The 27651-nt window shown below is 42.5% G+C and overlaps 1 protein-coding gene across 1 annotated transcript in view; it reads right to left on the bottom strand.

Moving 5' to 3' along the window:
- Positions 1–642: 642 nt before the first annotated feature.
- LOC124799091 (probable glutamate receptor) overlaps positions 643–27651 on the bottom strand; it is a 198979-nt gene continuing 171970 nt past the window's right edge. Inside the window, exons 4-5 of the mRNA XM_047262630.1 lie at positions 13496–13726; positions 643–728 (exon numbers count right to left, since the gene is read on the bottom strand). Coding sequence (XP_047118586.1) covers positions 643–728; positions 13496–13726 — 317 coding nt within the window. The remainder of the gene's footprint in view (positions 729–13495; positions 13727–27651) is intronic.

Raw genomic sequence — 27651 nt, 5'->3', positions numbered from 1 at the left:
TTTTAATTTGTCTGAGTATTATTTTACCTGTCTGCTTCCTGTGTATTTTATTAGCATCGCCAACCCTTTGTTTTATGTTTTAAGTTCCCCAATTTTCCGCCATTTTACCATTTAAGTCGCCGATTTTATCGCCTGCTTTTATTATTTATTATCTTCATTTCTTTAAGAAATTCTGTAGGCTGAAGAGCGGCGTACTAAGCTGCTGCCATCCCACCCCTTTCGGGGGGGAGTCGAATCTCAATAAAGAAAAAAAATCGTTGACAGTATACAGCTACAAGGTCATTGCAAATCTGTGTTGATGACTTGTGACGTTGCCAGTCACATTGAAGGTGCTTCTGTTATTTAGCAAAAGGTATAAATAAGATAAGGAGGCAGGGCCATGCTGTACACTCTTGTTGGGGCAGCAAAGTTGGTACTCAAGACCTGCAAGGGACTCATGTGTGAGAATCCTGGTTCCCAAAGCCGTAGCGAGTGTGTAGACCTACGTGGCACAGTCGAATTGCTGAGCTCATATTTTGATAAACGTTTACGGAAATCAGTGGTAACAAATTGCGCTATCTGAGGAAAAATACTGATTCAAGTTGTTGTTGTCAAAGTTTAGAAAATATAGTAAGCTTGCAAACATGAAAATTTATGAAGATATTATTCAGAAGCGGCCGAAGATTTCTGATCATTGACGCGCAGACTTGAATCGTTGCGACTCACAGAACATGCTGTAGACGGTATTCCTGTTTGAAATTACAAAATATAACAAATTATCGAATTCACAAGTCTCGATAAGACAAATTTTTGAAACGGTAACCCCAAATTCTAATTTCGTCAATCAGTCACACCCGCTGCACAGTGACTAGCTATATACTCAAAGTCACATTTTTTGATTGCACTTACGGCTGTGAGGAAAGACTGATGTAATTTGACCATAGTCAGCTCGCAGATGCCAGAAACAGGCGTGCGTTATTTATATATGCCCCCATGAGGTACGAGTTTGCTAGATAGGTTGCACGACGGCATAAAAACATCCGACATTTATGTGTAGTTGTATTCTGTAGGAGCAGCTGCAAGGAATTAGCTCACAGACTTTTCACAGCCATAACATGGGGATTTTCAGCGGCAGAGTTATGCAGTAACACTCCTTGCTTCTCAACTTTCGACTCAAGGTGTACCGGACCAGAGTTCTTGATCTCAGCGTAGTGATGCCTTCGCTGGTGTCCATCTTTACTGATAGTTTGGAGCGTCATTATGGAAATACACAGTATATCGACAGATTTGCTGTCGGAGTTAAGTCAGTAGACTGAAACAACTGAAATGGAACAGGATATGAATGTAGGGACCAACAAGTTGGTGCGTTTTGTCATGGATTTCACATTAGAGACCTGTGCTCAGATCCAATGTCCCTGATGTCTGTGAAGAGAAAAAGCTGGGGAGAACTAAACCCAACCATTAACAAGCAAACCTGTAAGATTAGGTAACGAAGGCTTACTGTATGAAACATCACCAAGTACTCACGTTAGCTATTGCACAAAACATTGTCACAGTTGGTGTATGGAGGTCTGGGAGAAAATGATCTGTAGTTAGTGACAGATTTTGCTTCCATGGTCACCTAAGAGACGTCGAATGTTACATAAAGTACTACAAACACGCCGTCAATAGAGGAGTGAAGAAACGTTTTGCAGAGTAATCAGTCTTGTAGATGTGCACGTGGGACCCGGCGAATGCTTGATGAACGTTGTTCGCCTGAGTATGATAGGACACCCTTGAAATTCAGTACAATTGGTGAGATGGTTTAAGGCTATTTTACATCGGATTATTCTCAGAGAGTTGTGTAAGATAACCACGCATTTTACTAATCACGATCTTCATCTACATCTGCATCATACTCCGCAAGCCACTTAAAGGCGTGTGGCGCAGAGTACTTTCGGTACCACTGATCCCTCCAACCCCGTTCTACTCGCGAATACTGCGTAGGAAGAATGATTGTCGGTAAGCCTTCGTATTGGTTCTAATTTCTCGAATTTTCTCCTCGTGGTCAACGCGCGAAATGTTTGTGGCGGGAAGTAATATGTTGTCCGACTCCTTCTGAAAAGTGCTGTCCCCAAATTTCAACAGTAAATCTCTCTGTAACGCATAACGCCTCTCTTGTATCGTCTGCCAGTGGAGTTTAGCATCTCCGTAACGCTCTCTCGCTAGCTAAACGATCCCGTCACGAAACACGCCGCTCTTCGTTGGACCTTCTCTATCTCCTCTATCAGTCCTACCTGATAGGGATCTCATATAGATGAACAATACTCAAGAATCGGGCGAACAAGCGCCTTATAAGCCACTTCTTACGTGGATGAGTTACACATCCTTAAGAATCTTCTGATAAATCTGAGTCTGGTGTCTGCTTTTCCCACTATCTGTTTTATGTGGTCATTCCACTTGAGGACGCTCTGGATGGTTACCCCTAGTAATTTTACGGCATACCCTGTCTCCATTTGTTTGTCATCAATAGTGCAGCTGTACAGTAGTGGATTTCTTTTCCTATGTATGCACAATATGTTACATATTTTTACGTTCAGGATCAACTTCCAGAGCCTGCACCATTCATCAACTCTCTACAGGTCGTTCTGCAAATCCTTACTATCTTCTGGCGTTGCTACTTTGGTAGCGAATAGCCTTAAAGAGGATCCAACGCTTTCTACTAGATCATTTATATATTACCAAATAAGCAGCAACCAGTCGCAAAATCATGTTTTCTTTATTTACTTAAGCAAATCGATTTCAACTAATTAACAGCCATCATCGGTGCTACAAATACAAGAATAAAAATAATTAATAACAGTGACCAAATGAATAAATGTACATAAAGCAACGTAAAACCAATTAAATGTATATAGACGCATTAAACCATTTAAAATGCACATTCAAATTTACCTTTGAATGTATATGGTCCCTGAGTAGTAACACTGTCTAAAGCACAGGTCAAACATAAAGTGATACATAGAGAATTGACTGACAGCGAGAAACCATAAGGGGCGCTTGAAAGAAAACTCGCCTCTACGCGGAAAGATACATCAAAAATAAAAATGAGAAGAAGAAATGACATCCAAAGTGCAGTAAAATATAATGATCAAATACCGGTGCTGCAGAATAAGTGTTTTGCAGGGTTCTCTAACACTTGCACTAATAGTGCAGTCATGTGATCATTTTTGTCTTCAGTGTTCTATTTTTATTTTTGTGCAAGTATCTGTCTCAATATTTGTCTTTCGAGGTTAATTTTATTTGCTGTGTGTTTAGGGCAGTTCCAAATAAAAGGAAAGTATATAGGTTTTCAACTTTGTTGACTAGCTTAAAAATGCTTCATGCTAGTTGTGCTCAGATTATTATAAAATGTTACACCAAAGATTTTGAAACAATAAATGTAATGTGAAACATAATGATGTACAGGCAACAATAACAACTTAATTGCTACTTTATTAAAATTATAGTATTTCATAACATATATATATATATATATATATATATATATATATATATATATATATATTCTCTGGAACTTGTTGGCTTGACTGATTGGGAACCATATGGAGCCTACCATTTATTTATATATGTTGTAAACAGCAACGGTTCCATCACACTTCTCTATGGTACTCCGGATATTACCTTTACATCTGTCGATTTTGTTCCGTTAAGACGAACGTGTTGAGTTCTGTCTGCAAGAAAGTCTTGAATCCAATCGCAAGTCTGCTCCGATACTCCTTAAGTTCGTATTTCTTTCATTAAACGGCAATGCGGGACGGTGTCAAATGCCTCGCTGAAGTCAAGGAACACAGCATCAACCTGCGCGCCGTTGTCCACTGCGCTGTGGATCTCATGGAGGAACAGAGCGAGTTGAGTTTCGCAGGATCTCTGTTTACGGAACCCATGTCGATTTTTTTTAGAGGAGATGCTCATTTTCCAAAAACGTCGTAATTCTTGAGCATAAAATATGTTACACAATCCTAAAACAGATTGACGTCAACGATATAGGTCTACAATTGTGTTGATCTGTCTTAAAAACTGGGATGACCTGCGTTTTTTTCTAGTCGTTAGGTACCTTTCGTTGCTCAAGCGATCTACGATAAATTATTGCTAGAAAGGGAGGAAGTTCTTTCGCATAAACTTTGTAGAATCTTATAGGTATCTCATCCGGTCCTGACGCCTTTCCACTACCAAATGATTGTAGTTACTTTTATTCCGCGATTTGTTATCTCAATATCTTACATTTCGACGTTCGTACGACGATTGAAAGGAGGGACAGTGCTACGATTTTCCGCGGTGAAACAACTTCGGAAGACCGAATAAACTTCCGAAACAGGCAAGGACTATTTGGATAGAAGAGTTTAGCGATTGTAAATCATATCCGTTTGGATATCATATGACCACACCACAGTGTACCTAGCACAGATAAAAGTTCAAATTATTACATAACTTAAGAAGTGGTGGCTTTCCTGAAATGAAAACATGTACCCAAATGGCCTTGACTGAAGTCAGTGTTCACGTCAGTTCTAATCGCATTGGCTGTTCGAGATCCGGAAATAAACGCCGAGAAACAAAGGGACGGTTGCACATCGCATCTACGAGTATTGTCACACTACGACGGCACAACTATTTCCTGCTGTTTAACAAAATGGGAAACAAAATCTGTCACTCAGGTGCCACAGCATACTGGAAAGCCCTTCCCAAACTGGAAATACTATGACAGGATAGTAGAAAAGAGAAACCATACAGAGTGTTGGTGGGTGACGCTCTTGATGCGGACAGCAATGAGTTCTTCCGAGAGTATTATGCTTATGACATGCCTGGAAAACGTCCCTTATTGGTGCATAAAAATCTGAAAGCTTATTGCAGGTAAAAAGGTGCAGCACAGTCCAGTTTAACCGCTTGATTATTTTAGTTTTAGTTTTAAATTATTGTATTCCAGCAGTAGATATAAACATGCTGCAATAACAGTCGGTTCCTTGCACCTCGTAAGCAGTCGAGATGATTGACTAAGTATTTAATAAAAACAATGTTTGTCAGAATCTTCGAACGTGGGTGAAACGTTCTGGTAATGAGGTAGAGTGGATAATATGGTCTAGAGCTGCCAGATGACGTTACAGGAAAGTACAACATTTTAAAATTTGTACAGTGTGCCAACCAGTCAGGGAATAGTTTAGGGAATTGTTTTAAAATTTTTTACTTCAAAAGTCCGCGTCAAGACTCTACACGTTTTCTCCTTGAATAACTTCTGCCATGCTTGTGTGACCCAAGCTGCTTGCCTTTCAGGACCGAGGTAGTTCTGTCTGGTTAAAGCTGCTAACAAGAGACGCCTTCAGCACTCAGTGGGATGGACGTAAAAAAACTCTGTTGAAGTTTCTGGCGAATTCATGGAATCGATTTAGCCAATAGTGAACTTTGGGGGCAAGTGACGTGTGTGGACACTGGAGACCTTTGGAGAGCAGAACACCGTCGCTTCCCTCGTTTGTGATCCAGACCTCGACAAGGAGAGACGTCTTTCTTGAGAGGCAAAGCCTCTGGTGCTACGCCCCGTGACCGGCTACCGGCAGAAATTAACAAGAACCACAACCTTCCCCACAGTCCACTTATTTAGTTTGTTCGACCTCCTGGACTAGTAACTTCCTACCCTAGGCGCGGCCCATATATTCTGTACAAAATTATACGCTCTTCACTAGGCCTAAGCAGTAAAGGAAACAAAAGAATAATTCGGAGTAGGTATTAAAATCCATGGAGAAGAAATAAAAACTTTGAGGTTCGCCGATGACATTGTAATTCTGTCAGAGACAGCAAAGGACTTGGAAGAGCAGTTGCACGGAATGGACAGTGTCTTGAAAGGAGGATATAAGATGAACATCAACAAAAGCAAAACAAGGACAATGGAATGTAGTCGAATTAATTTGGGCGATGCTGAGGGAATTAGATTAGGAAATGAGACACTTAAAGTAGTAAAGGAGTTTTGCTATTTGGGGAGCAAAATAACTGATGATGGTCGAAGTAGAGAGGACATAAAATGTAGACTGGCAATGGCAAGGAAAGCATTTCTGAAGAAGAGAAATTTGTTAACATCGAGTCTAGAGTTAAGCATCAGGGTGCCGTTTCTGAAAGCCGCGCGGGATAAGCCGAGCGGTCTGAGGAGCTGCAGTCATGGACTTTGCGACTGGTCCCGGCAGAGGTTCGAGTTTTCCCTCGGGCATGGGTGTGTGTGTTTGTCCTTAGGACAATTTAGGTTAAGTAGTGTGTAAGCTTAGCAGTTAAGTCCCATAAGATTTCACACGCATTTGAACATTTTTGTTTCTGAAAGTATTTGTATTGAGTGTGTACGGGAGTGAAACATGGACAATAAACAGTTTGGACAAGAAGAGAATAGAAGCTTTCGAAATGTGGTGCTACAGAGGAATTCTGAAGATTAGATAGGCAGATCACATAACCAATGAGGAGGTATTGAATAGAACTGAGGAGAAGAGGAGTTTGTGGCACAACTTGACTAGAGGAAGGGATCTGTTGGTAGGACATGTTCTGAGGCATCAAGGGATCACCAATTTAGTATTGGAGGGCAGCGTGGACGGTAAAAATCGTAGAGGGAGACCAAGAGATGAATACACTAAGCAGATTCAGAAGGATGTAGGTTGCGGTAGGTACTGGGAGATGAAGAACCTTGCACAGGTTCAAATGGCTCTGAGCACTATGGGACCTAACATCTGAGGTCATCAGTCCCCTAGAACTTAGAACTACTTAAACCTAACTAACCTAAGGACATCACACACATCCATGCCAGAGGCAGAATTCGAACCTGCGACCGTAGCGGTCACGCGGTTCCAGACTGAAGCGCCTAGAACCGTACGGCCACACCGGCCGGCCCTTGCACAGGATAGAGTAGCATGGAGAGCTGCATCAAACCAGTCTCAGGACTGAAGACCCAGCAACAGCATTTAACATCAGTCCTGGACACCCAATCTCAAATCCTTAGCGCTCGATTACATGCATTCATGTCAATACATTCCGCTGCTACAGCGTGGCAAAGTGAGCACTGCGATAAAATTCTAACCTATATTGTTGTGGAGACTAATAATCTTCAAAACCAACTCTAATCATCAAAATAGCGGTTTAGCATAGCCTCGTTTAGCATAGCCTCCCTATATATTCGTTCGTGACCCAAGTGTATTTCCACAAATGGACACAATTTCTGTTCTAGCCAACTTCTTGTTGTTGCGAAACTGACATGGTTGCTGCAAAGACGCAAGCGAGAGAACAACAAGGAAAGAAATCAATATGTGGCTGAAATTAACTGTCAAACACTAATTTGTTTCAAATAAAACTACATGGTTCCAGAGGCCTTTTCAAGGCTCAGACATCTGTGATGTATGTATGCATATACACTGATGAGAAAAAATCGAAACACCAGAAAATAATTAATATAGAGTAATGAAATTATATATACATCTACATTTATACTCCGCAAGCCACTCAACGGTGTTTGGCGGAGGGCACTTTACGTGCCACTGTCTTTACCTCCCTTTCCTGTTCCAGTCGTGTATGGTTACCCCCCCCCCTCTGGAATGAGGTTCATGAATCGCAGCTCAACAGGTGAATCACCAGGCTGACGTACAAATTTGCAGTGGCGGTGTGTGGGATAACGATGAGAGTTCTCCTGATGCCATACGAAATCGCACCCCAAACCGCAAGTCCAGATGTAGGTGCAGCGTGTCTAGCTTGCAAAGAGGTTGGTTGCAGGCTCTCCTAACTAACACACAGCCATCACTGGCACCGATGCAGAAATGGCTTTCATGAAAAAACACAACAGACTACCACCCCGCCCTCCAATGAGCTCTCACTTGACTCCACTGAGGTCACAAATGGCGGTGGTCGGGGTCAGTGAAATGCACGGTACATGGCGTCTAGATCGAAGCTGTCGTTGAAGTAACCGATCCGTAATTAGTAAGTAGTCTGTTTAGGTTTATATGTTGGTGACGCCACGTAGCGCTCTGTATGAAAATCGCTGACTGCGCTGTGTGCAGTCTGTGGCTGGTTGGACTCACTGTTGGAATATTCGCTTGTATAGTGCTGGCCAATTGGATGTGAACAGCGCGTAGCGTTGGGCAGTTGGAGGTGAGCCGCCAGCAATGGTGGACGTGGAGAGACAGATGTCAGACTTTTGAGAAGTTGCTATAAGCGGACGATCTGGACGTGTGTCCGCCAGAAAAAGGAAATTTGTAATGGTGGATGTCATGAACTGATAGATATAGGGTGTTACAAAAAAGTACGGCCAAACTTTCAGGAAACATTCCTCACACACAAAGAAAGAAAATATGTTGTGAGGACATGTGTCCGGAAACGCTAACTTTCCATGTTAGAGCTCATTTTATTACTTCTCTTCAAATCACATTAATCATGGAATGGAAACACACAGCGACAGAATGTACCAGCGTGACTTCAAACACTTTGTTACACGAAATGTTCAAAATGTCCTCCGTTAGCGAGGATACATGCATCCACCCTCCGTCGCATGGAATCCCTGATGCGCTGATGCAACCCTGGAGAATGGCATATTGTATCACAACCGTCCACAATACGAGCACGAAGAGTCTCTACATATGGTACTGGGGTTGCGTAGACAAGAGCTTTCAAATGCCCCCATAAATGAAAGTCAAGATGGTTGAGGTCAGGAGAGCGTGGAGGCCACGGAATTGGTCCGCCTCTACCAATCCATCGGTCACCGAATGTTTTGTTGAGAAGCGTACGAACACTTCGACTGAAATGTGCAGGAACTCCATCGTGCATGAACCACATGTTGTGTCGTACTTGTAAAGGCACATGTTCTAGCAGCACAGGTAGAGTATCCCGTATGAAATCATGATAACGTGCTCCATTGAGCGTAGCTGGAAGAACATACTGACGAAACTAAAATGAGCTCTAACATGGAAATTAAGCGTTTCCGGACACATGTCCATATAACATCTTTTCTTTATTTGTGTGTGAGGAATGTTTCCTGAAAGTTTGGCCGTACCTTTTTGTAACACCCTGTATATATGATGACTTTTGAACACTATTAGGGAAAATACATTGTTCTCTATAAAAATCTTTTATTTGGTAACGATGCCTATCAGTAGTTAGCGCCTTCAGTAGTTAGAATCTTTTACTTAGCTGGCAGTATTGGCTCTCGCTGTATTGTAATAGTTCGAGTAACGAAGATTTTTGTGAGGTACGTGATTCATTAAAGGTATAGATTATTGTTGCTCAGGGCCATTCTTTTGTAGGGATTATTGAAAGTCAGATTGCACTGCGCTAAAGATATTGTGTATCAGTTTATTGATGATCAGAATAAGTAAAGAGAGAACTGTCTGAGTACGTTCAGCTTTGCTCAGCTGTTTGAAAATCAAATAACGTAAGAGTTTTTCCAGCACTGTAAGTCTTTACGCACAAAGGGGAAGTTTCACATTCGTTATGTTACTGTGGAGCCAGCTGCTGCTCAAATCGCTGCTGCAGATGCAGTAAGATGCGCCAGAGCCACACGCTGAACACGTTGGTCTTCCCTCTGGGCTGTGCCACATGGCTGTCCAAAGCCCATGTTCTTGTGACCGTACGTTCTCGTGATCATCACTACCAGCAGTCAATTGCAGTGACTACATTTATGCCAAGTTATTCTGCAATATCGCAGAAGAAACATACGGTTTCTCATAGCCCTGTTACATGACCTTATTCAAAACTCAGTGAGGATTTGATAATGTTGTCTTTGTTGCATGTATTTAATGCAAAACAGACTTACATCCCTGTAGTGGCGTTATGGTGCTACTAGCGCCACTCTTGTACGACTGGTGTGATTGAACCGAGGAAAAAATTGCTGTTTTGCAGCGCGCGCCGCAGCGCGTTCTGTGAAGCAGTCGCTCTCTGTTTCTGGCGGTGGCACCGCTGTGGTAAACGCAGCTTTGGTGTCTCCCTCTGGTGGAAAAGGGGAAAGGTTCACGTGCATTTAAGGGGGCTATAAGCTCACCAGTCAGTCGGAGTCAGTCGGAGTGAGTCTGGGTTAGTCACTCGTCACCAGTTGCTCGTCTGTCTCTCGTTCGCATTTGTGCGGCAGCTAAGTGTCTGTCTGTCGTTCGGAGTGCTAGTATGTCTGTCGTTTGGATCAAACTTTAAAGTCGACGAAATGAGAGTCTTGTCACTGCGACAGTAACAGAACTCAGCTAGTGGTCGCCCGGTCGGAGCTGAGTTCCTGCATCTGAGTTTGCGCGTTAGGCCGCCGGGCTACTCGAGTTGCTCGGGCAACGGTCATTGGCGGTTGGATCGATCGGTTGGTCGGTCGGGCATTGAGACACAAGATGACTTGTCCGCCTTGAGCGTCGGCGCACGTGAGGTCGCCACGTGAGTCCAGTGGGCCGCGCCATATAGCGAGGGATAGTGGCTTCGCGGCCGACACGAGAGCTTCAGGAGTCAACTCACGACGTCGGTCTGGCCGGTGCGAGCTGCGACGCTGTGAGACGGGAGATCGGCGCGCCTTCTTGCGTCCGTTGAAGCGGCTGGCAGCGGACGGTTCGGGAGAGCGTTGGGGGTGCTGCGCTAGGTCTCCGCCAGAAATCGCAGTTTATTATAAGTTAAGTGATTGGAGATATGTTGTTTCATTTACTTGTTAAATTCTACTTGTTTTCTTGGTGAGGTCACTAGCCGCTTTGTTTTGGGGTCATCCCACCCTTCTTCTCCGTTTGCCCAACCACGGGAAGGTGGTTATTTATGAATTGACTGGTCCGTTTTTCCCTTGTGGAGTAGGGGTGGGTTAGAGCAACCTGCAGTTCGGGTTGTTCAGTAATCTCCCTGTCAATCTGCCATACGTTAATATCTGCCTCTGTCATGTTTGTCGGATTCGGTGTTAACGAATTTATTGCTTGAAGTGTAACGGCCGAATTCCTGAAATATGTTTTTATTTTGCCTATCACCTTGAGAGGCAGTATATGTGCAATGTAGAGCATCCATGCCTCCTACAGGGTGCATAGTTTATGTGCTTATGTGAGTTGTTAAAATTTTTGGTTTAAAGTAATCTGGTGTATTGCAGATTTGCACCAGTGTAGTCTTTCAGGGGTTGTTGTGAGCAGTCGTGACTACAGCTGTGTCAAAAGGGAGCAGTAAAGTTCTCAGCCCAAAAGCTCATACTGCCAAAATTTTGTTCTTTCTGCCTCTGAATAAATTGTAACTTGATATTTAGAGGGTGCTTTCTGATTATAATTTTAAATCTGTTTCTAAAAAAAAAAAAAAAAAAAAAAAGAGAAAAGGTTTTAGGAATAAAATTTCCATTTGTTGAAAGAAATTTGATTTGTTTTCATCAGTTACCCACTGGCAACTACTTCCACGCTCACATAGTGTGATTAAATGTGTTAATGTTCTTGATGAATCGCTAGTAAATAAAGTAAATTATTAAGAAAAAGTTTTGAAAGTAAATTCACGGTTCAGTGATATCATTTTTCGGATGTAGAAAGACGCCTATTTTGGCACCAACAAAAGTAATTGGGCCTGTAAGTAGCTCTTCTTGTGCTACACTATTGGGAGTAATCGCAAAGGTATCCACAGTCTTGTACACAGGCATCCTTGATCTTCTTGTATATCTCCTCCTCCTGTACGGCATGGCTGTGTGCGGCTGCCTCGAGTGAAATGAGCGTGCTGCTGCCTGCATGGCGGATGTACGTCATTGATAAATCACAGAAGGCTGAGACTTGAGAAGGTCTCTGGAACCACGTAGTTTCATTTGATTAAAGCACTGCCTGAGTTTCAGGCAGGATCCTCCCTTTCGTTCGGTGCTGAGGTGTTATTCCAACATAGTTGGAGAGTGTCTGCAATGCCGTTCGAGCTTAGGCGGAATACCAAGTGGGTTGATGTGTGAATGGGGATTTGGATTCATGAGGGAGGCGTGCTAGTGTTGTCTGTGCAGTTGTGCCATGCTACTGTGCGAGGGTCGTATAGTGGTTAGGGAAGAGGAGATTTGAGTTCGAATCCCGGCCTTGGTATAAATTTTTGTTCATTGCTTGCATCTGCACATATATATTTATTGTGGTGTAAATGTTTGGCAAAGTGCACTACTGGCCATTAAAATTGCTACACCACGAAGATGACGTGCTACAGAAGCGAAATTTAACCGACAGGAACAAGATGCTGTGATATGCAAATGATTAACTTTTCAGAGCATTCACAAAAGGTTGGCGCCTTTGGCGACACCTACAACGTGCTGACATGAGGAAAGTTTCCAACCGATTTCTCATACACAAACAGCAGTTGACCGGCGTTGCCAGGTGAAACGTTGTTGTGACACCTCGTGTAAGGAGGAGAAATGCGTACCATCACGTTTCCGACTTTGATAAAGGTCGGATGTAGCCTATCGCGATTGCGGTTTATCGTATCGCGACATTGCTGCTCGCGTTGGTCGAGATCCAATGACTGTTAGCAGAATACGGAATCGGTGGGTTCAGGAGGGTAATACGGAATGCCGTGCTGGATCCCAACGGCGTCGTATGACAAGCAGTCGAGATTACAGGCATCTTATCCGCATGGCTGTAACGGATCGTGGAGCCACTCTCGATCCCTGGGTAAACAGATGGGGACGTTTGCCAGACAACAACCATCTGCACGAACAGTTCGACGATGTTTGCAGCAGCATGGACTATCAACTCAGAGACCGTGGCTGCGGTTACTCTTGATCACAGAAAGGAGCGCCTGTGATGTACTCAACGACGAACCTGGGTGCACGAATGGCAAAACGTCATTTTTTCGGATGAATCCAGGTTCTGTTTACAGCATCATGATGGTCGCATCCGTGTTTGGCGACATCGCGGTGAACGCACATTGGAAGCGTGTATTCGTCGTCGCCGTCCTGGCGTATCACCCGACGTGATGGTATGGGGTGCCATCGGTTACACGTCTCGGTCACGTCTTGTTCGCATTGACGGCACTTTGAACAGTGGACGTTACATTTCAGATGTGTTACGAGGCGTGGCTCTACCCTTCGTTCGATCCCTGCGAAACCCTACATTTCAGCAGGATAATGCACGACCGCATGTTGCAGGTCCTGTACGGGCCTTTGTGGATACAGAATATGTTCGACTGCTGCCCTGGCCAGCACATTCTCCAGATCTCTCACCAATTGAAAACGTATGGTCAATGGTGGCCGAGTAAGTGTCTCGTCACAATACGCCGGTCACTACTCTTGATGAACTGTGGTATCGTGTTGAAGCTGCATGGGCAGCTGTACGTCTACACACCGTCCAAGCTCTGTTTGACTCAAGCCCAGGCGTATGAAGGCCATTATTACGGCCAGAGGTGGTGTTCAAATTGCGTGAAAATGTAATCACATGTCAGTTCTAGTATAATATATTTGTCCAATGAATACCCATTTATCATCTGAATTTCTTCTTGGTGTAGCAATTTTAATGGCCAGTAGTGTATATGTTTATGGTGGTGTAAATGTTTGGCAAAGTAAATAAGTGAAACTTTGTTTTACTGACACTGAGGGTGTTCATTGCAGCAGCGCCTGCTTGGGTAACCAGGGTGTATGAGCCATCGCGCAGCAGCCCCGACATGTCGTGGAAAGGCAGCCGCGGCTGCCCCGAAGCCAGAGCCGCCGTGAGTGCGCCGCAGTAGGCTGTGTACAGCAGCAGCGCAGACAAAGACGCCACCGCCAGCGACGCCCGCACGCAGTCACGTGACGTCGTATCCTCTCCGGTGCCGACACCTGTACACAACAGCAGCGCGCGAGGGCGCTGTACAAAAGCGTAGCTGCCACTGCCGACGCTAGTAACCCAAAACGGACACAGCAGACTCCCACAGAGTTAAGGAAGCTCAGTCAGCTTTCACATGCCTGCTAACTATCAGCTTTATACCGTCGACTTTGCGCCGCGCGGTCTAGGGCGTCTTGCACGGTCCGGGCGGCTCCCCCGTTGGAGGTTCCAGTCCTCTCTCGGGCATGGGTGTGTGTGTGTTGTCCTTAGTGTAGGTTAGATTACGTAGTGCGTAAACTTACGAACCGATGAACTCAGCAGTTTGGTCCCATAATACCTTACCACAAATTTCCAATATCCCTCGGCTTGTTTCAATATACAACATAAAGGAAAATCTGAGGCTGAGGGTCATGCTAGCGACTGTCGCCACAGCTGGCATCCAAGAACGCGGCACATAACGTCATGTCTATCAATCTGGCATAAGAAACTGACAACAGACACATCTGTTCCTTCAGAGATTACTGACCCCTGACAAACTGGAATAACTGCAATTTCCAAATTATTTACTTGCGAAGTTACTGAATGGTTTTCTGCTGCTGTGTAGTTGCTCTCTAACCAGCAGTCCATATGAGCAAATAAATTGTGATTTTACCTGCAGTTACTCATATTTTTGGTAACTGTTCTATGCATAGCTCTGTTTAAAAAACATAGCTCGATGATGTCAAATGTTTGCGAAATCTTATGGGACTTAACTACTAAAGTCATGAGTCCCTAAGCTTACACACTACTTAACCTAAATTATCCTAAGGACAAACACACACATCCATGCCCGAGGGAGGATTCTAACCTCCGCCGGGGCCAGCCTCACAGTTCATGACTGCAGCACCTTAGACCGTGCGGCCTGGATGATGTCATAGAGTCGAGCTGAACATGTCTGCTTTCCTGCCCAGCAACTACCCTGCTGTAAATAATAACCTGAAGTTGTGATCCTGCAGTGAAATTATCTGTACCTTGGCTAGAACTATGAATTAATTAAATACACGAAAATATGAAATAAAAGATGAATGAATAATTTTATAAAAGGGTTCTGCCCTAACATCTGTAATTGATGTAGACTGTGGAGAATTATGTTGAATAATGTTTATTCGATAAAGCATATCTCAAATAAATGGAAAGTGGTCCTACGATTTCCAGTGAAAATACAGACAGATAATAACATTATCAAATGCCATAAAGATGCATAGAAAGTGTTATGAGAATGGTAGTAGAAACCCCAAGCTAAATAGTCATCCAAGATGGGCGAAAGCTATATCCATTTCAGGATCACAATACACAAAATATTCATAGCGCAAAGTGGTTAAGAGTTAAAAAATATGATTTACTCATTATCACATGTGGGATAAAATGTAAATGTCGTGTGAGTAGCGCCTCCCGTCGGGTAGACCGTTCGCCAGGTGCAAGTCTTTCGATTTGATGCCACTTCGGCGACTGGTGCGTCGATGGGGATGAAATGATGATGATTAGGACAACACAACACCCAATCCCTGAGCCTCCTTTGTAGACTGAACAGAAGTCTACCACTTGCTTTACCTGCGGCTAAAATTACACCGTCCAGTCCCATAAATGTGACCACCGCCTATGTTCGACGTCGACAAGCAATAACTTGTCACAGACGGCAGGTGGCAGGACTTAATTTGGAGGGTATATACAACTTGCCGGGGGGATGTGGAAAATAGTGCAATCGTTGCCACACTGTGGAAACCCAGCGATTCAATTGAGTGGCGACTGGTAGCCTTTTCAGATGCATAGCGTTTTATGCTCCATCAGACAGACGCCAACAATTGTTGTATGGGTCCAGGACAAATGAGGCAGCGTTATGGTCTGGGACTGTTTTCATGGCGTTCACTTTGTAAACTTGTCATTCTGCATGGCACAGTGGATAAACTCAAGTATGTGTCTTTCCTTGGGGACCATGTCCACCCCTACATGCACTTAGTTTCTTTCCTGTCACGATGGCTTCTTCCAGCAACAACAATGCGATATGTCACACAGCTCACAGTGTAAGTGTGTTGTTCAAAGAGCACCAAGATGAGTATACCATATTCTCCAGACTCCCTGTATTGAAACACAGTAGATAATCTGTGGGGAACCTCAATCGGACTCTTCCAACCATGGATACTTAACCGAGAAACATAGTGCAGCTGGCCACAGCACTGGAATCAGCATCGGCCCACATCTCTGTTGGTGAACCTCATTGACTCTTTTCCTGCACGTCCGTGCTGTGAAAGGTGGTTATTCAGCCTTCTGACAGGTGGTCACATTAAAGTGACCGGATTTTATACCCTTGCAAATCGTTGCATCCTGGTATTTGTATGAGATGAACTATTTTAACTGTGACACATTGATATTATAGTTCTTGGATACTACGGTTTTGTGAAGTTCACAATAGTACATGTCTGAACATTCAAAGAAAGTTTCCAGTCTCTGCACCACATTTAAATTTTGTTAATATCCGAATGAATTCTTGTAAGGCCTTTTCAGAAAGTACTTCATTATAGATAACTGCATCACCTGCAGAAAGTCTGAGGTTACTACTAATACTGTCTGCAAGATCACTGATATACAACACAAACAGTAAGGGACCTAACACACTTTCCTCACTACACCCAACGTGACTCTCCAGCCAAATTAACTTTCTGCTTCCTTCCTACCAAACCATCCTCAGCACTGCCCCATATTTCGCTTAATACCACATGCAGTCGGACTTTTGGTAATAAACATAGCTGTGACACAGTCAAATGTGTTTCGGATGTCGAGAAATATTGCATCTACTTGACTCGCTTAATCTGTAGCTTTCAGTATGTCATGTGAGAAAAGTGCAAGTTGGGTTTCATAAGATCAATGTTTTCAGAATCCATCCTCTTTGGAATGAAGGAGGTCATTCTGTTAGAGATACGTCATTCTGCTACAGCCCAAAATATGTTTTAAGAATATACAACAAATGGCTGTGAAGGATATCGGACAATAGTTTTGTGGACCAGTTCTGCTACCCTTGCTGTAGACAGATGTGGCCTACGCTTTTTCCCAATTACTGGGCATGGTTGTTTTTGAGGGATCTACGACAGATTATAGTTAAAAGAAGAACTAACTCAGCTGTATATTCAGTACAGATTCTGATAGGGTCCCCATCAGGCCCCGGAACTTTGTTCAATTTCAGTGATTTCAGCTGTTTCTCAGAGCCACTGTTACATATATATATTGGACTTATCTTTTCAGTGGTATGAGAATTAAACTAGGGCAATAGGCCTGGGTTCTTCTTTGTAAATCAACATTTGAAAACGGGGTTAAGGATTTATGCACTTGTTCTGTTACCTACAGTTTCAATTGGTGTCTCTTCGTGAGTGTTTGGAAACTAACTTTGGCGAAACTAACACCGTTTACCCACACGAGAATTTGGTTGACTTTTGAGAAAGATCTTTTCACAATATTCTTTTACCATAGTTATTGCTCTCTTGAAAGCTAAACACTGTTCATTCAATATCTCTCTACCTACTGTACTATACTTTGTTTTACACCTATTATGCAGTACACACTGTTTCTTAGGAGTTTATTTACAGTGACTGTACGCCACGGAGAGTCCGTCCTATCATGGACTGTTATATTACGTACGTAATCATGTATACTGTGTGGTAAACTACACTTTTGAAATTGAGCTATAGTTCCTCTACATCCTCCTGTCCTGAGCTAAAAGTTTCAAATTCCTCACTAAGCTGTAACACAACTCCTTCTTTACCTAGTTTACCGAGCGTATAAATCTTTCTTCTTGTTTTCATTACCCTTTGTATTCCAGTGATCATTATGGCCACACCTGCCACACGGTCGCTGATACCAGTTTCGATCTGGACGTTCTCAGAGAGTTCACGTCTATTTGTTGCCTAAGATATTTTCATCGTGAATGGGCTGCCGAACTACATACATATTATTTCAAATCTTTACGAAACATTTTCTCGGTGACATCCTCCAGAAAATGATAAAAGGGAAAAAGTTTATCACGTACTACGTTTCTGCTGACAGATTTCAGATAGATTATATAATGATGAGACAGAGATTTAGGAACCAGGTTTTAAATTGTAAGACATTTCCAGGGGCAGATGTGGACTCTGACCACAATATATTGGTTATGACGTGTAGATTAAAACTGAAGAAACTGCAAAAAACTGGGAATTTAAGGAGATGGGACCTCGATAAACTGACTAAACCAGAGGTTGTACAGAGTTTCAGGGAGACCATAAGGGAACAATTGACAGGAATTGTGGAAAGAAATACAGTAGAAGAAGAATGGGTAGCTCTGAGGGATGAAGTAGTGAAGGCAGCAGAGTATCAAGTAGGTAAAAAGACGAGGGCTAGTAGAAATCCTTGGGTAACGGAAGAAATATTGAATTTAATTTATGAAAGGAGAAAATATTAAATTGCAGTAAATGAAGCAGGAAAAAATGAATACAAACGTCTCAAAAATGAGATCGACAGGAAGTGCAAAATGGCTAAGCAGGGATGGCTAGAGAACAAATGTAAGGATGTAGAGGCTTATCTCACTAGGGGTAAGATAGATACTGACTACAGGAAAATTAAAGAGGCCTTTGGATATAAGAGAACCACTTGTATGAGCATCAAGAGCTCAGATGGAAACCAAGTTCTCAGCAAAGAAGGGAAAGCAGAAAGGTGGAAGGAGCATATAGAGGGGCTATACAAGGGCGATGTACTTGAAGACAATATTATGGAAATGGAAGAGGATGTAGATGAAGATGAAATGGGAGATACGATACTGCGTGAAGAGTTTGACAGAGCACTGAGAGACCTGAGTCGAAACAAGGCCCCCGGAGCAGACAACATTCCATTGGAACTACTGACGGCATTGGGAGAGCCAGTCCTGACAAAACTCTACCATCTGGTGAGCTAGATGTATGAAACAGGCGAAATACCCTCAGACTTCAAGAAGAATATAATAATTCCAATCCCAAAGACAACAGGTGTTGACAGATGTGAAAATTACCGGACTATCAGTTCAATAAGTCACAGCTGCAAAATACTAACGCGAGTTCTTTACAGACGAATGGAAAACCTAGTAGAAGCCGACCTCAGGGAAGATCAGTTTGGATCCCGTAGAAATGTTGGAGCACTTGAGGCAGTACTGACCCTACGACTTATCTTAGAAGCTAGATTAAGGAAGGGCAAACCTACGTTTCTAGCATTTGTATACTTAGAGAAAGCTTTTGACAATGTTGACTGGAATATTCTCTTTCAAATTCTAAAGGTGGCAGGGGTAAAATACAGGGAGCGAAAGGCTATTTACAATTTGTACAGAAACCAGATGGCAGTTATAAGAGCCGAGGGCATGAAAGGGAAGCAGTGGTTGGGAATGGTGTGCGACAGGGTTGTAGTCTCTCCCTGATGTTATTCAATCTGTATATTGAGCAAGCAGTGAAGGAAACAAAAGAAAAATTCGGAGTAGGTGTTAAAATCCGTGGAGAAGAAATAAAATGTTTGAGGTTCGCCGATGACATTGTAATTCTGTCAGAGACAGCAAAGGACTTGGAAGAGCAGTTGAACGGAATGGATAGGGTCTTCAAAGGAGGATATAAGATGAACATCAACAAAAGCAAAACGAGGATAATGGAATGTAGTCGAATTAAATCGGGTGATGCTGAGGGAATTAGATTAGGAAATGAGACACTTAAAGTAGTAAATGAGTTTTGCTATTTGGGGAGCAAAATAACTGATGATGGTCGAAGTAGAGAGGATATCAAATGTAGACTGGCAATGGCAAGGAAAGCATTTCTGAAGAAGAGAAATTTGCTAACATCGAGTATAGATTTAAGTGTCAGGAAGTCGTTTCTGAAAGTATTTGTATGGAGTGTAGCCATGTATGGAAGTGAAACATGGACGATAACTAGTTTGGACAAGAAGAAAATAGAAGCTTTCGAAATGTGGTGCTACAGAAGAATGCTGAAGATAAGATGGGTAGATCACGTAACTAATGAGGAGGTATTGAATAGGATAGGGGAGAAGAGAAGTTTGTGGCACAACTTGACTAGGAGAAGGGATCGGTTGGTAGGACATGTTTTGAGGCATCAAGGGATCACAAATTTAGCATTGGAGGGCACCGTGGAGGGTAAAAATCGTAGAGGGAGACCAAGAGATGAATACACTAATCAGATTCAGAAGGATGTAGGTTACAGTAGGTACTGGGAGATGAAGAAGCTTGCACAGGATAGAGTAGCATGGAGAGCTGCATCAAACCAGTCTCAGGACTGAAGACCACAACAACAAACAACAACGTTTCTGCTGTTCATGTAGTCAAACTTCGGCATCAGACATGATGTCTTGTCTTCCAGCATAAAGTCTAGCGCCAGCACGCCAGGTGGGAACGTTAGAGCAGAGAGGGCTGTGAGGAGGACGTCAGCCAATTGCACGGTGACCGACCCCTCTCCAGGAGGACAACGCGACAGCAGCGCGTTCTACACACAGCAGCGCGCTCTACACAAAGAGGACATAAATGCCGCACCATCTGGCCGCGGCCCAGTTCTACGAGTTCAACAGTGAGTTCAAGAATAGCACCAAGACTAGTAGCATCAAGAGTAGTAGCATCAAGACTAGTCATTTCGCTTCTACTATGTAGCATTACCTATACTGAAGAGCTTTTTTATTTCGTCTGTCGCCCTTTGCTTGCGACGCATCTGTTTAACACAAAGTTAAGTATTGTAATAATTTCCTTACGCAGCAAAATTCATTAATACGATTTGCTTGCATTGTTGTCCAGCGATCCGATAAAGCAGGTTTCCTATACTCCCCATATTTGATGAGTGGCAGTATACAACACTGGCGACGAGTTATACGAAAAACCCCGTGCCTGGTGGTCACCGTTTTTCGTGTGCTATTCTATTTGCTGGCGCCTTAATTCTGCATTGTCTTTTCTTTGCAGGGTGTGTTTACTTGCTTTAATAGTGTCTCTTGTAGTGGTTTTGCTAATCAGTGTTTTAAGATGGTCCTTGCAGAATTTTTCTTTGCTTGTGTGCTTATTTTTGTTGCTTGCCTTGTCTGTTTATTGCCTTTGTCTCTTCCAACATGCCCACCCCACCTCTCCCACCCCCTGCTCAGCGCCACAGCTGCAAGCGATAGATGCAACGCAGCTATCACAGATGTTTCAGTTTCAGACCCAGCATACATTAACAGTGCTAAACACGGTACTGCAGCTCCTGGCGAATCAAACGACTACAGAACGACAAGCACTACCTGTAGCTCGAAGCGCTAAACCACCTTTTCGCCAGTTTAATGAACAATAAGAGGAATGGCTTGAATGATTGCAACAGTTTGAAGCCCACCCTTTGTTCACAATGTGCCAGGTATTCTGAAACTTCACTATTTTTTGTCCACGGTAGGAAGTGCAGTGTTCCACCTCATTCAAAAACTACTCCCTAATGCCATACTGAGTGAACTTTCCAATGATCAGGTTGTAGATTTGCTAACTAATTACTATGACCAACAAGTGAATGTGGTAGCAGCTAGGAATCAATTGTTTAATTGCAAGAAAAGGTCAGAACAAACTTATCGTGAGTAGTTAACAGATTTGCAGGCTTTGATGAGGGAATTTAGATTACATTAGATCAGATTGGCACTTTTTCCATAGATCCTGAATACGACACTTCGTAATGATGTGGAACGTGTCATGTTAATAAAAGGTGTCTATACAAGATATTACATTACACAAAATATTACATGACACTTAATATTTTCAATTTTTTTTGTGGTAGGGGAAATACCCACTTACTATATCCAAAAATTCATCTAATCAGTAAAAGGAGTTGCCATTCAGTAATTCTTTCAGTTTCCTTTTAAATGCTATATGGCTATCTGTCTGACTTTTGATGCTATTAGGTAAGTGACCAAAGACTTTTGTGGCAGCATAATTTACCCCCTTATGAGCCAAAGTTAGATTTAACCTTCGGTGGTGAAGATCATCCTTTCTCCTAGTGTTGTAGCCATGTACACTGCTATTACTTTTGAATTCGTTCGGATTGTTAATAACAAATTTCATAAGTAAATATATATATTGTGAGACTACAGTGAAGATCCCTAGCTCTTTAAATAAGTGTCTGCTGGATGATCTTGGATGAGCTTCAGCAATTATTCTGATTACAAGCTTTTGTGCAATGAACACTCTTTTAGTCAATGATGAGTTACCCCAGGATATGATGTCATACGAAAGCAGGCATAGTAAGCTAATTTACTGAGATGTATATCGCCAAAATTTGCAATGAACCTAATAGCATAAGTAGCTGAACTCAAATGTTTCAGCAGATTCAGTGTGTTTTTTCCAGTTCGACCCCTCATCAATGCACACACCTAGAAATTTTGAATAATCTTCTTTAGCTACCGATTTCTGATCGAAGTCTGTATTTATTAATGGTGTCATTCCATTTACTGCGTGGAACTGTATATAATGTGTTTTTTTTTTAAGTTTAATGAGAGCCCATCTGCAGGGAACCACTTAATAATTTTCTGAAAAACATCGTTTACAATTTCATCAATTAATTCTTGTATGTTGGGTGTGATAGCTATACTTGTATCATCGACAAAAAGTACCAGCTTTGCATCTTCGTGAATATAGAATGGCAAGTCATTAATATATATTAAGAACAACAGAGGTTCCAAGACCGAACCTTGCCGCACCCCATTCTTCATTGTTCCCCAGTTTGAGAAATCACCAGTTTCTTGCATATTATGTGAACTGCTTATCTCAACTTTCTGCACTCTTCCAGTCAGGTATGATTTAAACCATTTGAGCGCTGTCCCATTCATACCACAGTACTTGAGCTAATCCAGAAGTATTCCATGATTTACACAATCAAAAGCCTTTGAGAGATCACAAAAAATCCCGATGGGTGACTTCTGGTTACTCAGAGCATTTAATGTTTCATTAGTGAAAGTATATATAGCATTTTCCGTTAAAAAACCTTTCTGGAAACCAAATTGACATTTTGATAAAACTTTATTTTTACAAAGGTGTAATGCTACTGTACAATACATTACTTTTTCAAGAATTTTGGGTAAGGCAGTCAGAAGAGAGATTGGGCGATAGTTGTTGACATTAGGTGTATCCCCTTTTTTATGCAGTGGTTTAACAATGGCATACTTCAGTCTATCTGTGAAAATACGCTGCTTCAGAGAGCTATTACATATGCAGATTCAAATGTGCTTATGGTGCTTTATATTTAGATGTTATGCTGCATGATGCAATTGTGTACAATGTAACTGATGTCAACTTTTGAAACAGTCCGATCCGTCATTCAATCACATAGTGTACTTCTAGATTAGTACAATTCAGGCGCCATGTCGGCCGATAAATTTGAACAACCGCCGATTTTTTGGGTCGAGTCGCCCCTTGTTCACGACCGGCCCGGTAGGCAGCTTGCACGTGCCATGCCACATAACCAGTTCTCCAGGCCGCATCAACAGCTCTCTAAACAGGTGAACAGAATTAAGACATGCTGTCGATGCTATTCACAGCACATACGCCAAGACTGCCTGTCAAGACACGCACAGTGTTATGCTTGTGGCAAGAAAGGTCTCTTCCAATCTATATTTTTGCAATGGAACAAGCATAAGAATTCCACTGACTTACAAAATTCTATCACAAGGCCCATGTAATCAATGCAGCGTATTCTAAGATGACTGCAGACATTAGCACAACTAGCAAGCACACAGTTTCTTCACTGCTCCGCCAGTCCAACATACTTTTTGTACATTTGCATATCAGTGGAAACGTGTGAAATTTCAGTTGGACACGGGTACCTCTGTTACATTGCTGAATTGTAACACATATGAACTGTTTGGCTCCCGACGCCTATCTCGAACCTGGACGAGACATTCCTGTTCCCAGACAAAGGACTTTGCCTGCCATGTATCACTCGCATATGCGAACTATTACTTTCACTGTACTACAATCACGCGATTGTGAGACCATATTTGGCCTTGATTCGTTTGATTTGTTTGGCTTTACCATTCAGGACAATGTGATGTCAGTGACAGCATTCAATGCAAAAGACTGTGTCGCTAGCTTGCTGAAAGAATTCCTTGAATTCTTTTCGTAAGATTTACACAAGACTAACGATTTTCTTATCCATATTACTATGAAAGCAAATGCTCAGCTGAAATTTAGCCAGGCCAGGACTGTTCCCATTGCATTATGGGACAAAATCTTGCTGAACTTAAAGAATTGCAAGATAGCAGAGCTATTGGGACCATGCAAGCTAGTCAAAGGCAAATCCACTGGTTTTGCTCGCCAAACCTTCAGGTGACATTCGCCTCTGTGTTGAATTTATGTCTACAGTGAATGATGAGTCTACTGAGATTGATATGTATCCGTTGCCATGCCCAGAGGATCCCATGGACAGATTAGGCGCTTGTCGTTACTTTTCAAAAACTGATTTGCGCGACGCGTATCTTCAAATAACGCTAAATGGAAAATCTCAAAAAGTACGTGTTGTGAACACTCATTTAGGTTTGTTTAAATGTTTACGTTTGCCTTTTGGTAGTGCTTCCGCACCCGCCATTGTCCAACGGTATTTGGAACAGCTGACTACTCAGGTACCAAACTGTTCAAACTATTTCGATGATATTGTCGTAGCAGGTCGCACACCTGAATAACACATTGAAAATATATGTGCTTTGTGTCGTGTATTGCCTGATGCAGGACTAAAGTGTAGACTTGACAAGTGTGATTTTTTTAAAACCTGAGTTGCAGTATCTTGGTCAAGGTGTACATCGTCTTCAGTCACATTTGGTAGCCATACTTCATTTGCCAGTTCTTCGCAGTGTCACAGAACTGCAGTCTGTCTTAGGGAAAATGAACTGTTATATTCGGTTCATACCGAATGATATTCGGTTCATACCGAATGACCCCCCCTCCCCCCCCCCCCCCAAAGAACCATGGACCTTGCCGTTGGTGGGGAGGCTTGCGTGCCTCAGCGATACAGATAGCCGTACCGTAGGTGCAACCACAACGGAGGGGTATCAGTTGAGAGGCCAGACACACGTGTGGTTCCTGAAGAGGGGCAGCAGCCTTTTCAGTAGTTACAGGGGCAACAGTCTGGATGATTCACTGATCTGGTCCTATAACAATAACCAAAACGGCTTTGCTGTTTTGGTAATGCGAACGGCTGAAAGCAAGGGGAAACTACAGCTTAATTTTTCCCGAGGGCATGCAGCTTTACTGTATGATTAATTGATGATGGCGTCCTCTTGGGTAAAATATTCCGTAGGTAAAATAGTCCCCCATTCGGATCTCCAGGCGGGGACTACTCAAGAGGGCGTCGTTATCAGGAGAAAGAAAACTGGCGTTCTACAGATCAGAGCTTGGAATGTCAGATCCCTTAATCGGGTAGGTAGGTTAGAAAATTTAAAAAGGGAAATGGATAGGTTAAAGTTAGATATCGTGGGAATTAGTGAAGTTAGATGGCAGGAGGAACAAGACTTTTGGTCAGGCGAATACAGGGTTATAAATACAAAATCAAATAGGGGTAATGAAGGAGTAGGTTTAATAATGAATAAAAAATAGGAGTGCGGGTAAGCTACTACAACCAGCATAGTGAACGCATTATTGTGGCCAAGATAGACACGAAGCCCACGCCTACTACAGTAGTATAAGTTTCTATGCCAACTAGCTCTGCAGATGACGAAGAAACTGAAGAAATGTATGATGCAATAAAAGAAATTATTCAGATAGTGAAGGGAGACGAAAATTTAATAGTCATGGTGACTGGAATTCGGTAGTAGGAAAAGGGAGAGAAGGAAACGTAGTAGGTGAATATGGATTGGGGCGAAGAAATGAAAGAGGAAGCCGTCTGGTAGAATTTTGCACAGAGCACAACTTAGTCACAGCTAACACCTGGTTCAAGAATCATAAAAGAGGGTTGTACCCACGGAAGAAACCTGGAGATACTGACAGGTTTCAGATAGATTATATAATGGTAAGAAAGAGATTTAGGAATCAGGTTTTAAATTGTAAGACATTTCCAGTGGCAGATGTGGACTCTGACCACAATATATTGGTTATGAACCGTAGATTAAAACTGAAGACACTGCAAAAAACTGGGAATTTAAGGAGATGGGACCTGGATAAACTGACTAAACCAGAGGTTGTACAGAGTTTCAGGGAGACCATAAGGGAACAATTGACAGGAATGGCGGAAAGAAATACAGTAGAAGAAGAATGGGTAGCTCTGAGGGATGAAGTAGTGAAGGCAGCAGAGGATCAAATAGGTAAAAAGACGAGGACTAGTAGAAATCCTTGAGTAACAGAAGAAATATTGAATTTAATTGAGGAAAGGAGAAAATATAAAAATGCAGTAAATGAAGCAGGCAAAAAGGAGTACAAACGTCTCAAAAATGAGATCGACAGGAAGTGCAAAATGGCTAAGCAGGGATGGCTAGAGGACAAATGTAAGGATGTAGGGGCTTATCTCACTAGGGGTAAGATAGATACTGACTACAGAAAAATTAAAGAGACCTTTGGATATAAGAGAACCACTTGTATGAATATCAAGAGCTCAGATGGAAACCCAGTTCTAAACAAAGAAGGGAAAGCAGAAAGATGGAAGGAGTATATAGAAGGTCTATACAAGGGCGATGTACTTGAGGACAATATTATGGAAATGGAAGAGGATGTAGACGAAGGTGAAATGGGACATACGATACAGCGTGAAGAGTTTGACAGAGCACTGAAAGACCTGAGGCGAAACAAGGCCCCGGGAGTAGACAACATTCCATTGGAACTACTGACGGCCTTGGGAGAGCCAGTCTTGACAAAACTCTATCATCTGGTGAGCAAGATGTATGAGACAGGCGAAATACCCTCAGACTTCAAGAAGAATATAATAATTCCAATCCCAAAGAAAGCAGGTGCTGACAGATGTGAAAATTACCGAACAATCAGTTTATAAGTCACGGATGCAGAATACTAACGCGAATTCTTTACAGACGAATGGAAAATTTGGTAGAAGCTGACCTCGGGGAAGATCAGTTTGGTTTCCCTAGAAATATTGGAACATGTGAGGCAATACTGACCCTACGACTTATCTTAGAAGAAAGATTAAGGAAAGACAAACCTACATTTCTAGCATTTGTAGACTTTGAGAAAGCTTTTGACAATGTTGACTGGAATACTCTCTTTCAAATTTTAAAGGTGGCGGGGGTAAAATACAGTGAGCGAAAGGCTATTTACAATTTGTACAGAAACCAGATGGCAGTTATAAGAGTCGAGGGGCATGAAAGGAAAGCAGAGGTTGGGAAGGGAGTGAGACAGGGTGGTAGCCCTGTATATTGAGCAAGCAGTAAAGGAAACTAAAGAAAAAATCGGAGTAGGTATTAAAACCCATGGAGAAGAAATAAAAACTTTGAGGTTCGCCGATGACATTGTAATTCTGTCAGAAACAGCAAAGGACTTGGAAGAGCAGTTGAACGGAATGGGCAGTGTCATGAAAGGAGGGTATAAGATGAACATCAACAAAAGCAAAACGAAGATAATGGAATGTAGTCGAATTAAGTCGGGTGATGCTGAGGGAATTAGATTAGGAAATGAGACACTTAAAGTAGTAAAGGAGTTTTGCTATTTGGGGAGCAAAATAACTGATGATGGTCGAAGTAGAGAGGATATCAAATGTAGACTGGCAATGGGAAAGAAAGCGTTTCTGAAGAAGAGAAATTTGTTAACATCGAGTTTAGATTTACGTGTCAGGAAGTCGTTTCTGAAAGTATTTGTATGGAGCGTAGCCATATATGGAAGTGAAACATGGACGATAACTAGGTTGGACAAGGAGAGAATAGAAGCTTTCGAAATGTGGTGCTGCAGAAGAATGCTGAAGATTAGATGGGTATATCATAT

Source organism: Schistocerca piceifrons, chromosome 5, assembly GCF_021461385.2.
Source record: "Schistocerca piceifrons isolate TAMUIC-IGC-003096 chromosome 5, iqSchPice1.1, whole genome shotgun sequence".
NCBI classification, from domain to species: domain Eukaryota; kingdom Metazoa; phylum Arthropoda; class Insecta; order Orthoptera; family Acrididae; genus Schistocerca; species Schistocerca piceifrons.
This window is presented reverse-complemented; position numbering and strand designations above follow the sequence as displayed.